The following is a 14778-nucleotide window of genomic DNA, read 5'->3' as shown; positions in this document are numbered from 1 at the left end:
TTATAAAGAACACACACAAAAACACAATAAAAATTTAACACAAACATCCACCACAGCATTCATCACTGTGGTGGAAGGCACACAATTTGGCCAGTCCTCCTCCATCTTCCCCGTGGTCGGGACCTCAACCCTCCGCAGCCGTTGCTGCGGGCGTCCAGATGGTAAAAGGACATGGTACAAGTCCAGGTAAGTCCAGAGTCGGCTCTTCCCCACCGGAGACCGCGGCTTTAAGTTGGAGTAGGCCGCAGGCCGGCGGTTGAAGATTTAAAGTCCCCGCCGCGCCGCAGCCAGAAACACCGCAAACCGCAGGGCCGGCAGTCGAAGCTCCCCTCCAGGGGTGAGGGTAAGTCGCCACCGCGCCCGCGGTAGAAGTTGGCTGCGGGACGGCCGATGGAGCTTCTTCTTCCCCCCGGGTCCCCCACGAGGGATCCCGGGCTGCAGACGCCGCGCCAGCTGGAACTCTGCAGACCGCGGCTTCAGGCTGCTGGCTGCCGCGGGCCAGCGAAACGGAGCGCTCCCTCCAGCGAGGCCCAGCGAGGGCTCACCCGCTCCATGCCGAGTCCGCACTGCGCCCGCCGCTGAAGCCCCGGGCGCGTCTCCGGGAAAGGCCGCGCCGATCCTTGCTGTTAGGCCACGGGGGAGGCGACCTGGAAAAAGTCGCCTCTCCGTGGAGGAGGCGGCCGAAACGGTTTCCCCCTCACCCCCCCCACACCACCCCCCACACAAAACACACAAAGAAACATTAAAAACATACTTCAAAACATACTAAAAAAAAAAAAAAAAGTTGAAAAAACTAACGCGCTGCTGACAGGGCTGCCGCCATTGCAGCGCCCCCACCGACCACTTGATGGGCCGAATGTCTGAATTCTACTTCTATCACTTATCACATTCTTCATGCAATAGCCTGGTTGATACATATTGGTGACTCGGGGCTAGCCACAACACAACTACATTCCGATGGCATCTTCTACGTCATCTTTGGCACTTTTATTGACCCATCTCATTGCTGAAATCATTGTTATTCAACACAGAAATAGCTCCTAGGCCCAGCTCATGATGACTAAGATGCGTTCTGAGCTTGTCACCTTTGCCTCCATTTGCCTCATAAACCTTTCCTTTCCATTTACCTTTCAAAATACCCTTTAAGCGTTGTAATTGTACCCACCTCTAACTTTTTCTTTGGCACTCGCTCTGTATATCCACCACCCTCTGGGCGAAAATGTTTCCTCTCACATCCCTTTTAAATCTTTCCCCTCACATCCCTTTTAAATCTTTCCCCTCTCACCTTAAACCTATGCTCTTTACATTGAGACACTTCTACCCAGGAGAAAAAACTGAGTCTGCCACTCATGCTTTATACATCTCAGCCTCTTTCACTCTAGGGTAAACAGTCCCAACCTGTCCAGTCTCTCCTTTTAACCCAGGCCCTGCATGCCTGGCAACATGCCTGAATATTTTCTGCACCCTCTCCAGCTTAATTTATCCTTCCTATAGTATGGTGACCAAAACTGCACTCAATCTTCCAGGTACTTCCAGCATTCAATCTCACCACCATTCTATACAGCTGTAACATGATGTCCTCATTCTTATACTCAGTGCCCTGTCGGCTAAGGCAAGCATGTAAAATGCTTCCTCACCATCTTATCTGCACTATTATTGTTTGATTTTTGTTTACAGTGTACTATGTTTACATATTCTGTTGTGCAGCTGCAAGTAAGACTTTCATTGTTCTATCTGGGACATAGGACAATAAAACACTCTTGGCTCTTGACTATCTATATGCATCACTACTTTTAGGGAATTATGTACACACCCCTAGGTCTCTCTGTTATGCAAGGGCCAGGCCCTTTTCCAGGCTCCTGTCATTTACTAAGTAAGGCATTCTATGGTTTAACTTGCCCATCAAACATTTTTGTCCTCACGCTTGGTCTCACCGATGTAGAGCAGCTGACACCTAGAGCAGCAGATTCAATAGATGAGTCCCCGGTCAATTCTTCCCTTCCCACCCAAACCACCCCCTTCCCTGGTACTTTCCCTTGCAACCGCAGGAAATGCTACACTTGTCGTTTTACCTACCCCCTTGACTCCATCCAAGGAGCTAAGTATTCTTTCCAGGTGCGGCCAATGTTCACCTGCACCTCCTCCAACCTCATCTATTGCATCTGCTGCTCTGGGTGTCAACTGCTCTACATCGGTGAGACCAAGCGTAGGCTTGGCGATCACTTTGCCCAACACCTCCGCTCAGTTCGCAATAACCAACATGATCTCCCAGTGGCTCAGCACTTCAACTCCCCTTCCCATTCCGAATCTGACCTTTCTGTCCTGGGCCTCCTCCATGGCCAGAGTGAGTCCACCGTAAATTGGAGGAGCAGCACCTCATATTTCAGTTGTATAGTTTGCACCCCAGCGGTATGAACATTGACCTCCAATTTCAGGTAGTCCTTGCTTTCTCCCTCTTTCCCCTCCCCTTCCCAGCTCTCCTCCAGCCCACTGCCTCCGTCTCTTCCTTTCTTCTTCCCACCCCCCCCCCCCCCATCCCCTCATCAGTCTGAAGAAGGGTCTCGACCCGAAACATCACCCATTTCATCACTCCATTGATGCTGCCTCATCGCTGAGTTTCTCCAGCATTTTTGTCTACCATCCCTCATCAGTATTTGCCTTTCCAAATGCAGATGATCCTGTCTCTCTGAATCTCCTCAAGTAAATCATGTTTGACTCACTGGCCTGGAGTTCCCTGACTTATCCTCGCAGCCATTCTCAAATAAATAAACACCACTAGCCATGTTCCAGCATTATGGTACCACGTCCATGCTAAGAATGGTACAAAATCCAGGACCCCAGCAATTTCTTCCCTTGCTTTCCACAATGTCCTGGGATTTAGCCACCTTCACATGCCTCAAGACTGAAGACCGACAAAACCTCTTCTGGGGTGGAAGATTGCAACCTTCACATGGTCCGCCCTGTTTCGACGAATGCAGTCTACCAGGCGCGCACATTCAAATAAGATCAAATAGAACATGTTGTCCGACAACTTTATGCTGTGCACGCCATACGCAAGAAGAAGACGACAAAACCTCTTCCATATGATCAATATGAGAAAGGACATCACAGTTCGCTTCCCTGAATTACTTAGCTTCCGTGCCTTTCTCTATTATTTCAATGGCTGTCATGGTGGCAGCTGTTGACCATCATTGCTCCATAGTTTATCTAGTAAAGAGATTGAAAAATGGGCAAAGGATTAACCTGACTGCCACTGGTTGGTACAATTGGAAAGGCAATTAAACTATTTCAACTATTTCAAGATCTATTTGAAACTATTTCACCTTGGATACTTTATAATGAGCATGGGTAAGTTCTCTTGACTGAAAATATCGAGAAATATGATTACTATCTGTCTTTCCCTTTCACATAGATAAGGAAATGGATGAAAATAGCCATACTTTCATTACAAAGTATCTGAGCTGAAATAGTTTCAAGTAAGACAAGGACATAGCCTTGGATCTTCCTGATTTATGACACTCATTACCACACTACCTGGTTAAGTTAGCCACAGATTAATTGTAATGTTGCGTTCCAGTTTACAATATAATTATTTTGTGTTCTGTTTATAGAGATCTGTCAAACAACAGGATTGGATGTCTGAGTCCTGAGATATTTGTGGGCCTCACCAGCTTGTCAAGGCTGTAAGTCTGTAATGTATAGATGCATTTAGTCAGCTAATTAAGCATAATTTTTGTTGTATTGTCATCTTGAGTTTTTCTGTGTCAGTGAATGTATGTGAACATAATGTGGATATTTTATTTCACAATAATATAGTGACAATTTGGAGGTGACAACTTATGTCCTGCCAACTTCTGTCCTGGGGCATTAGAGCACAAAAAAAAAAAAAATCAATTCTAAAAATATTTTTTTTAATTAATTATATAGAATGAGCATCATGACTCATTCCATCAAATGTCCTTAATGTATTGACAATAATTAACTGAACATTGTAAAATTATGGGATTCTTATGCTAGAAGGCAAGCTTTTTTAATTTGAAGTAATAACAACATAGTGTGTTGGAAATACTTAGCAAGTCAATTAGCATCCATGGAGATGGAAACAGTATGTTTCAAGCATTTTCCAATTTTATTGCAAACATCTGCAGTTTTTTAATTTTTAATTTATAGCCTATGGGCTGGGAACAACTTTGAAAAAGCTTTGCGAACAAAAAGATTGGATAAAATTTACAATGTAATAGATTCTGCAAAAACACCAGGATCGATGAGTTGTATATGCTTGCCTTGTTTCATATCTTCTTGTTTCCAAAAAGAGATGATGAATGGTAACATGCCATTGCATTTAATGAACGACTATACAAATTTATGACCGCACTACCAAGCACTCACCCTTTTAATCCGTGCCATCATCTCACCACAACCTCAACCATCATGTTTTACAAAGATGATGTTAATCAGTATTCCAATCAGTGTTTTCAATGACAATGTTATTCATGTGCATTCTTTTAGGAATTTGTCAGGGAACATCTTTTCAACACTTCCGACTGGGCTGTTTGTTAAGCTTGCAGCACTTAGAGTCTTGTGAGTATACCATCTTAATCCAGAATACTTGATCAATTCTGTGTGATGTCAACCTAATGTATTTGTTTGTATTGCTCAAAGTTTTTTTTTCCAACAGATATATATTAACTTTCTGAGGCTAAGTTCCAATGACTCTGCCTTAGCCATCATGTTTTAATCTGCAGAAACCACAACGTGTGTTGCTCATGTGCCACACATCTGTAACAACAATGCAGGTCTCCGAAAAAAATAGTCCAGGAGGTTTCTCAAATTTTTTGACAGCACATAAAGAAACTTGTGATTTGTAAAATTTTGAGACTCCATCAGTCAAAATGTTGTTTTAATATTTTGTTATTAGCTACCAGTTGCAGTGGTGTGAGCACAAGTTTAGTAATTTAAAAAAAAAACTATATATATATATATATTTTTTTTTTTAAGTGTGTGTTACATATTTGTGTAAATGTTCACCGGTTTGTTTTATGTGGAGGGAGGTGGATTTTTATTTTCAGTTTCTTACCTTGCCGGAGATTAATTTTCGGATCGCATTCTCCGGTCGCTCTGCGCCCAACCATCGATGGTGATGGATGCATCCTTGGACTGGCCTTGGGCCCCACCGCGGAGCGTAGACTTACATCGCAGTTGATCGCTTGCCTGGGATCGCTCCAACCGCGGCCTGCGGACATTACATCGGGAGCTCTCAGTCTCGTGAGAGGCCGTGGATGCGTGAGCTCCAACGTCGCAGAAGGTTTGGCCAGCCCCGACACGAGGTTCGATCATCCGGCGCGTGGGAGCTGACATCCCCCCCGATGCAAGAGCTGATCGCCTCAATGCAGAGGCCCCGTCGCTGGTTATGGGAGTCAAGATCATCCCGTCAACGGAGGACTCCGGTCCTCCGACCGCGGGAAAGCAAAGGGAAGAGTTTGAACTTTTTTTCGCCTTCCATCACAGAGAGGAATGTGGGGGATTCACTGTGATGGATGTTTATGTTAAAATGTGTTTAGTATGTTCCGTTGCTTTTTATTTGTATGAATGACTTGGCAAATTAAATTCCTTATATGTTGCAATACATGCTTGGCTAATAAAGAGGTATCCGCTGACTATCCACTGAACGGGACCTCCAACGGCACCGACCCTCACCACTCCACCACTCTCCAGCAGGCTGCAGCCGTCACCTTACCTGTGTCCTAGGCTCAGCACCGGGCCTGAGGTCTCCACGCTGCAGACTCTTACATCACGGGCTCTGACTGTGCTGGGTCCGAGTGTTAGTCCCTCAAACCCAGGGCACCTCAGTGGTTGTTCCACTGGGTCTTCCCCTTCCCCCTCATACCATGTGACCCCCAGCTCTTCCCCACACACACTATTAATCCTCATGCCCACTTCCTCCCTGACCACCCACCACCTTCCCACCAGACATCGCCTCGACCTCAGTCCACTCACCTGCCTTCCTCCAGCCCCAACCCCCAACCTTGCTGTATGTTCACCATCCCCCCTGACCTCCCCCTCTCTGATACCGAACGGTCTGTCCTCAGCAGAAGCCTCACCTTTTTTCCCCCTCTGTCCCCACCTCAATGTGTTCCGCGTCCGCCACGATGTGGAGCTCTTCACCGTCGCCTCCGACTCAAAGCGTTCTTCCATGGGAAGGAGTCCTTGCCCCCCAGTGATGACCCCTTCTCCCATCTCCAACGGACCCCCTATTCTTGGACTCCCCCTCATGGCCATCTTCCAGCTTTAGACGTTTTTATTTTAAACTGCTGGAGGGACATCAACCGCCTCAACTTCTCCACTTCCCTTTCTCACTCTAACGTCTCCCCCCCTGAACGTATAGCCCTCCACTCACTCTGCAACAAACCAGACTGGGTGATCAAACCTGCTGACAAGAAAGGTGCCGTGGTAGTCTGGCGCTCTGAGCTCTACAAGGATGAGGCCATGTGCCAACTCTCAGACACCTCCTCCTACTTATCCTTGGACCATGATTCCACAGACGAGCACCAGGCCACTATCTCTAGCACCATTACTGAGTTCATCAACTCCGGCTCCCTGCCCTCCCAAGCCTCCAACCTCATAGTTCCCCAGCCCCGCACGGCCCCATTTTACCTTCTCCCCAAAATCCACAAACCCGACTGTCCTGGCAGACCCATTGTTTCTGCCTGTTTGTGTCCTACCGAACTTATTTCCACATACCTCGCCTCCATCCTATCCTCCCAGGTTAAATCCCTCCCTACCTATGTTCAAGACACCTAACGATCTCTTCATCTACTCCAGGACTTCCATTTTTTAGGCCCCCATTCCCTCATCTTCACCATGGATGTCCATCACTCTACACCTCCATCCACCACCAGGAGGGTCTCAAAGCCCTCCGTTTCTTCCTCGACCGCAGAACCAACCAATCCCCATCTACTGATACTCTCCTCCGCCTAGAGGAGCTGGTCCTTACCCTTAATAACTTTTTGTTTGACTCCTCCCATTTACACCAAATACAAGGCGTAGCTATGGGCACGCGCATGGGCCCTGGCTATGCCTGCCTCTTTGTAGGGTACGTCGAACAATCCTTGTTCGAGGGGTACAGTGGCCCTATCCCCGAACTCTACCTCCGCTACATCGACGACTGCATTGATACTACCTCCTGCACCCGCACACAACTCACTGACTTCATCCATTTCACCACTAACTTCCATCCGGCACTTAAATACACCTGGACCATTTCCGACATTTCCCTACCATTTCTTGGCCTCACAATCTCCATCGCAGGTGATAGACTATTGACCGACATGCACTACAAACCCACTGACTCCCATGGCTATCTGGACTACACTTCTTCCCACCCTGCTTCCCCTTCTCCTAATTTCTCCATCTACAGCGCATCTGCACCCAGGATGAGGTGTTCCACACTACGGCATCGGAGATGTCCTCTTTCTTCAGGGAACGGGGGTTCCCCTCTTCTACTATAGATGAGACTCTCACTAGGGTCACTTCTATACCCCGTGACTCTGCTCTCTCTCCCCATCCCCCCACTCGTACAAGGGCAGAGTCCCCCTTGTCCTCACCTTCCACGCTACCAGAGGTCACATTCAACAAATAATCCTCTGACATCTTCGCCACCTCCAACGTGATCCCACCACTGGCCACATCTTCCCATCTCCTCCCGTCTGCTTCCGCAGAGACCGCTCCCTCCGTAACTCCCTGGTTAATTCGTCCCTTTCCACCCACTCTCCGGGCACTTGCCCTTGCAACCGCAGGAAATGATGCCCTTGTTGCTTTACCTCGCCCCTTGACTCCATTCAAGGACCTAAGCAGTCTTTCCAGGTGCGGCAAAGGTTCACCTGCACCTCCTCCAACTTCATCTATTGCATCCGCTGCTCTGGGTGTCAGCTGCTCTACATCGGTGAGACCAAGCGTAGGCTTGGCGATCGCTTCGCCCAACACCTCCACTCAGTTCGCAATAACCAACCTGATCTCCCGGTGGCTCAGCACTTCAACTCCCCCTCCCATTCCGAATCCAACCTTTCAGTCCTGGGTGTCCTCCATGGCCAGAGTGAGGACCACCGTAAATTGGAGGAGCAGCACCTCATATTTCGTTTGGGCAGTTTGCACCCCAACGGTATGAACATTGACTTCTCTAATTTCAGGTAGTCCCTACTTTCTCCTCCCTTCTCAGCTCTCCCTCAGTCCACTGGCTCCACCTGTTCCTTTCTTCTACCCCCCCCCCCCCCCCCCCACCCCAGTCTGAAGAAGGGCTTCGACCCAAAACGTTGCCTAGTTTCTTTGCTCCATAGATGCTGCCTCACCCGCTGAGTTTCTCCAGGATTTTTGTCTACCTTGGCTAATAAAGTATTATTGTGATTGAGAAAAAGTATTATTGTGAAACTCTGTAATTATAATGACATGAAAAGCTCGAGCTGACCCAAAACCATCCCTTTCTGAAAATGCCCACATTAATGGATAAAGGGGGGTTGAGTAAGCTCAGAATCCATGATATTCATGAATTTACTTGAGGGCAAGATGATGAGTGTAGAAAACCACTCGTTGACGGTGGTGTACATGTCAGCATGTTCCAGGCTCTGCACTAGTCATTGCTGCTCAGAACAGAATGCTTTGGAGGTCAGATGTCAATGTATTCTATGATGACTTGAGCTACAGGACAGAACACACTGTCTGAAGATGGGTCTCGACCTGAAACATCACCCATTCCTTTTCTCCAGAGAAGCTTTCTGACCCGCTGAGTTACTCCATTTCTTTTGTGTCTATCCTCAGTTTAAACCAGCATCTGCAGTTCCTTCCTACACTCTGAATACACTTTATACCTGGCCCCTCAGATTTATATGAGCCATAAAGTTGCATTTTGCGTACCTTCATTCATTTGAATGTGGTCACAGATTGGCAGTAAAAGGATAAATGGTCTGCCTGTGACTTTTAATTTACTTAATTTAGATCAGATAATTATCTTAAATAAATAATTGTCACTGCTTTAAATAATCGCAATCATGACAAACGATGTATTTTTAACTATTTTAAATGCCTCTAATAATCAGCAGGGTAAAGGCTTTCTGACAATAGAAGCCGACAAAAGGTTATCAGCCGAGTCCATGGAGAGGGTCTTACTTTGCTCTATCCATGGTCCAGTAAATGCAGGCCTTTGCAGAACAACGATAGAACCAAAACGCTGATGTTCTTTGGGACAGGCAACATCTCTGGATACAAGGAGTGGGTGAAGTTTCGGGTCCACACCCTTCCTGATCAAGGGTCTCAACCCGAAATGTCACCCATTCCATCTCTGCAGAGATGTTGCCGCTGAGTTACTCCAGCATTTTGTGTCTATTAGGTTGTGGGCCAAGCATCGAAAATGTGTCTAGAATTCAACTTTTGGGACCAATGTCTTGGAACTACTTGAAATTTTGAACAGATTTAGATAAAATATAATTGAGAAGGAAGTCATAACTCGTCAGTGTCAAAAGTTGCACATTAATTAATTAATTAAGCTAATTAGAAGATGGGATCGAAAAAGTAAGCGCCATCTAGTGTTCAATGCTCATATTTCTCCTTGGGGAGCCTAATTCCGTGCTGCTGTCTACTTAAACCATATATTGTTATACTATATATATATATACTTCAAGAGTTCAGAGTCTTTCCTTTGAACATCACAGAGGACACTATCAAGGTGTCCTATTTTAGGCCAACATAAACATTAAAATTCTGATGCTCACAATTTCACACTGCTTCACTTAAAAAACAGGGAAAAACACATCATTGTTAACCATATATTGTTATACTATATATGTTATACTTATACTATATATATATATATATATATATGACTGACCGACAGACTGATCGACTGGATGAATGACTGACCAACCGACTGACTGACTGACCGACTGACCCTCATCCTAACCCTAGCTCTACATTTGTTATTTATAATTTCTATTTAACAGTTGACATCATAACTTTATAAAGATAAATCAATTGTAAAACAAAATAGTAAGATTAAACGAGAACTTGCCAGTTTGAAGTTTGATCTTTATTTTATGAGGAGTTACGGTGAGCGATTACGTGAAGAAGCCCCACCAGTCTGCATGCGTGTCAATCTTCAAAGCAGCGGTGTGAAATCACAGATAACAGCAGTCGAAGTAACATAGTAAGACTTAGAGAAGACTAGAACTACCGAGTGATCTTTATAAGAGAGGACAGGGAGCGGTGGGCACGTAATCGCTCCTGTTTCAATCACCTGGGGATGGTCCAACCCAATACCAATTTAAAAAGTTTTTTTGTAATTGACAAACATTGCTAGTTCAGAGCCTGTAAGCTCTTCAAGGCCTTGACGTATTGTTGTATATGTGTGACCATAAGCAAAGGTTCATGAGGTATGCCATGAAACTAGTTTGAGACTTCATGTCTACTCTGCTTAACCAAACATTAAAACATAATATTATTTGCAGATGTAACCATCCTATCCAGTCACAATATGTAGTGACTGAACCCGTTAGCTGAGACCAGTGCCATGAGGATAACTGCCTGATGAGAGCCGAGCCAAGCGAAGGATGTAGCTGGAGCTTCCTAGTGAAATAGTGTTGATACCACATCAATATCCCATACTGCCTTGTGCTTGTCCTGGGAGAACTTGTGTGAAAGATATCCTTTATAACTCGATATTAGAGGATGAAACCCGCCAGAGTGGGTCCCTATTGCTGCAGCAAATAAGATGGGAAAGCAAGTTGGACTCAGTTAATGGTCCTATAACTTAATTTTTTGTCAAAGACCCATTTGAAACGAACTCCAAGCCGTCAGTTATCTGTACCGTATTAGATGTAACTTAAGTATTTAAACAAAACACTTCCCATCTCCTGAAGAGAAAATGTAATGCTTTCCTTTCTTGGTGCTATCCCTGCATTTACAGCGAGCACATACATGAATCGGTCTGACAATCCGAGTCGCAGGAACGGTCCACTCAGAATCTATAAGTCAATAATTGATTTATCATGCAGAGGCTGGTTTCCCGAGCCACAGGCTAAACCAGCAAGTTTTATGTTAAGAATAACCGTAAAAGGTTGTATTATTATTCCCGACGAAGCGTGAAGCATGGCTGCATAGGTCAGTCAGACAGAACGACAACCTAGAGCGGGATCTTACTGACTTCATTGCAAGACCCGACTAATGAGGCAAATGAAGGGAGACAAACATAACTTCTTCCTCCTTGTAGCGAGAGTGTATTTTTTGCCAATGTTATGCCACATATTTTTGCAATCGGTAAATGAGCTTGGAAACAAGAATATCAATTTGGTATTCCATTGAGCCATAATTTTCATTAAATGCTTTGTGATCCAACACCCATTTTGTGTTGTCACTGATTATACGTGATTATATTCCAACGTAAATTAGGTAAATTATTACAGGATATTCTGTCTTGATTGCACCCATGTGACTAACATACGCCACCACCATAGTGTATCAATTTAACGTTGAGCATGCAGATTATGCATATTCACTCAATAACCCTTTAACCTATAATAATAATAAACTTTATTACGGACTCAAGGTCCAGACAAGGGGCAACATTACATAAAAAATGCATTGCATATCAAATATCATAAATATATATAAAATCATGGTATATCACATAAAAACATCATAATTTATATTTAACAAAAACCCACAATACTGAAGTTAAAAATCCAGATTAAAAGATGATCAATGTCCTACAACGAGACAACGATACCAGTGTCTCCACAACTGGGATTCGTAGCGTGTAGTGTTAACCCTTATGTTTGTCAAGGCCACAATAAGCACATTTTTAGAGTCATTTATCCTGCAAATGAATTTATACATGTGGTGTCTTAGGATAGCTTCTAAAGTACTGACTCCTGCAGCCACAAACATATTACTGGCGCTACACCATCTAGGTTGCCTTAGCAGTGTTCTCATGGCATCGTTATATGCCACCTTTAGTCTCTGCATACTTGTCTTTAAATAGTTCGACCACAGGTGCGCAGTGTAGAGGGGTGTGCAGTGTGCTCTAAATAGCGACATCTTCACCACATCTGCACACGCACCAAATTTACGCAAGAGGATATTTGCCTGTACATACAGCATGCGTCGTTGTCTATAAATATCCTCATCATCTGTCATTTGTTCTGTAATAATATGCCCTAGATATTTTATCTTATTACAGACACTAAGATTGTTGTCAGACAATTTAAAAACAGGATATTTTAGGCATTTATCCTCTTTGGTTCTACAGACCATAACAGCACTCTTACTAGCATTATATTTAATGTCATGTTCCACACCATACACAGAACATATAGTAAGGAGCTGCTGGAGACTAAAGACCACAAGATCATCTGCATACATAATATGGTTCACTAAAATATTACCAATCACGCACCCAGTGTTACAGGCTTTCAATTGTTTAGACAGATCATCAATATATAGATTAAAAAGGACTGGGGACAAAATTCCCACTTGTCTAACACCATTGCTAACCCCAAATGGGGCTGAGACCCTATTGCCCCATTTTATTTGCATAGTCTGGTGGGCATACCAGTAGGCCAGAATTCTAACAATGTATTCAGGCACCCCTCTTTGACTCATTTTACCAAACAGCTTTCTGTGATTAACACGGTCAAAGGCTTTGGAAGCATCAATAAAGCACATAAGGATTGAAGAGTTTTTTGCCTCTATATTTGTTTACAAGCTCCTTTAGGGCATATATGCATAAGTCAGTGCCATGTTTAGCTTTAAAGCCAAACTGGTTATCTGTGGAGTTAACAAACTCATTTATTCTATCCAGCAGAACTCTTTCTAAGACTTTTGACAATATGCTGGCTAAAGCTATGGGCCTGTAATTATTTAGGCTGCCTACTTTACCAGCTTTGTCCTTAATGACCAGCACTAACAGGACAGACAACATTGAGTCTGGTAACAAGCCATGAATCATAAAGCCAGTAAAACAAATAGCTAGGAGAGGAGCTATCCTCATACTCTCATAGAATGCACCTAGTGTCTATAAGTCGTTTATACCAAGAACTGAATAATTGTTAATTGATGCAAGTCTCCTCCGCCTCTGAACTAGATGGCATGCATAATTTTCCACCTTAGAGCCCCATCAGTTATAATATAACTGAAATGTTACTGACCAGATTACTGGAGCAACGCTGAATACTGTTCGTCTACCATAATGACCTTGGTAGCTTCAGCTGGTAATAACATAAGGTCTGTCTCAAGACCAACATGGCATTTGAGATTACCACTCTGCACAGCTGAATTACAGCCACTATATTGCCAATTTATACTTAATGAATAGAAGGCTGTTTTTATCACAACAAGATTGTTCGAGGCTCCTACTAATCCCAATCTCTTACCCCAGGGCGGAGTCGCAGGCTAATTAATAGTTAAAAGTAATCCCAAATGAATAAATCTAATTGGTATAACCTTCATTTTCTTGAACAAAGTTTGAGGCTGAAACAGTTGTTTTTAACCACATACAGCGTTAGAATATCCTCCAGACATAACAAATGTTTTTGAACTCTGAGCAGTCCAAGCATTGGTTTTAGTAAAGTGGTAAATAACCTGGGAACTGAAGGTAACCCATTTTGCAATGTTTTATTATTGTCTTATCCAGTTAATTTCAAAATGTCTCCGGTGATCTCTGTAAATGGGAGCATCTTAAGGAAATCAGATGCGAAGTAAACGACATTCTGCATCTTTTCCACAATGAACAGGTCACTCCTGTGAATTCCGTACCTGCTCGAGCTACAATTCTGGCCCGTGGGCTGCTGGGTTAAGGGGCTGTCCCACTGCGGTGACCTAATCTGTGAGTTTAGACGAGTTTGCCCTCGGTTCAAACTCAAAGTGGTCCTAGGAGGTCCGAGGAGGTCACTGTAACTCTTCTTCATGCTCGAGGGAAGTTCCCACATACTCGTGGCCTCAGCTAGGTCGCAGAAAAATGTTCGGCATGTTGAAAAAATTTCCGCAAGTAAAAATTGGTCGGCATGGTTCTTTTGAACTCGTAGTGCAGTGGAGTGGGGTCGCTATGTAGTTACAGGCAGTCGAGGGCAGCCGTAGGCAATCTCCTTCGCTGACCGGGCATTTTGATTGGCTCATTGGACTTTTCAGGACCAAGGAAAACTGACCGGTAGGTTAAATGCCCGGTAAATTTTATTATACTTCTTAAAAGTGTCACCACTCTTTCTCCCCCCCTTTCTCCCCCCCCCTTCCCCCCCCCCCCTCTCCCCCCCCTTCTCTCCCCCCCCCTTCCCCCCCCCCCTTCCCCCCCCCCCCTTCCCCCCCCCCCCTCCTCCCCCCCCTCCTCCCCCCCCCTCCTCCCCCCCCCTCTCTCCCCCCCTTCTCTCCCCCCCCTTCTCTCCCCCCCCTTCTCTCCCCCCCCTTCTCTCCCCCCCTTCTCCCCCCCTCTCTACCCCTCTCTTCCCTTCTCTCTCCCCCCCCCCCCTTCCGCCGCGCTCTCTAAAGGACTAACTGTTACTGTGCAGCCATCTGTTACCTTCCTCTTCATCACGTGAATTTCAGACAGCGCTCCCCGCTTTCCCTGGCCCCCGTCTTTGCGATGTGTGTGTGTGTGTGTGTGTGTGTGTGTGTGTGTGTGTGTGTGTGTGTGTGTGTGTGTGTGTGTGTGTGTGTGTGTGTGTGCGATCGGTTGATCCAGCTCGCGGCCTCATCGCTGACGGTCGATCCAGCTCGGGTCTGTCAGGCCAGTGCCCTCGAGCT

The 14778-nt window shown here is 45.2% G+C and overlaps 1 protein-coding gene across 2 annotated transcripts in view; it reads left to right on the top strand.

Moving 5' to 3' along the window:
* Nucleotides 1-14778, top strand: part of adgra1 (adhesion G protein-coupled receptor A1) — a 659066-nt gene that overhangs the window by 241396 nt on the left and 402892 nt on the right. For both annotated transcript variants that reach the window (XM_033033639.1, XM_033033638.1), the window contains 2 exons: nucleotides 3612-3683; nucleotides 4510-4581. In XM_033033639.1, coding sequence (XP_032889530.1) covers nucleotides 3612-3683; nucleotides 4510-4581 — 144 coding nt within the window. The remainder of the gene's footprint in view (nucleotides 1-3611; nucleotides 3684-4509; nucleotides 4582-14778) is intronic.

The sequence above is a fragment of the Amblyraja radiata genome, chromosome 15, assembly GCF_010909765.2.
Source record: "Amblyraja radiata isolate CabotCenter1 chromosome 15, sAmbRad1.1.pri, whole genome shotgun sequence".
NCBI classification, from domain to species: domain Eukaryota; kingdom Metazoa; phylum Chordata; class Chondrichthyes; order Rajiformes; family Rajidae; genus Amblyraja; species Amblyraja radiata.
Note: the sequence above shows the minus strand (reverse complement) of the source record. Positions and strands in the feature narration are given on the sequence as shown.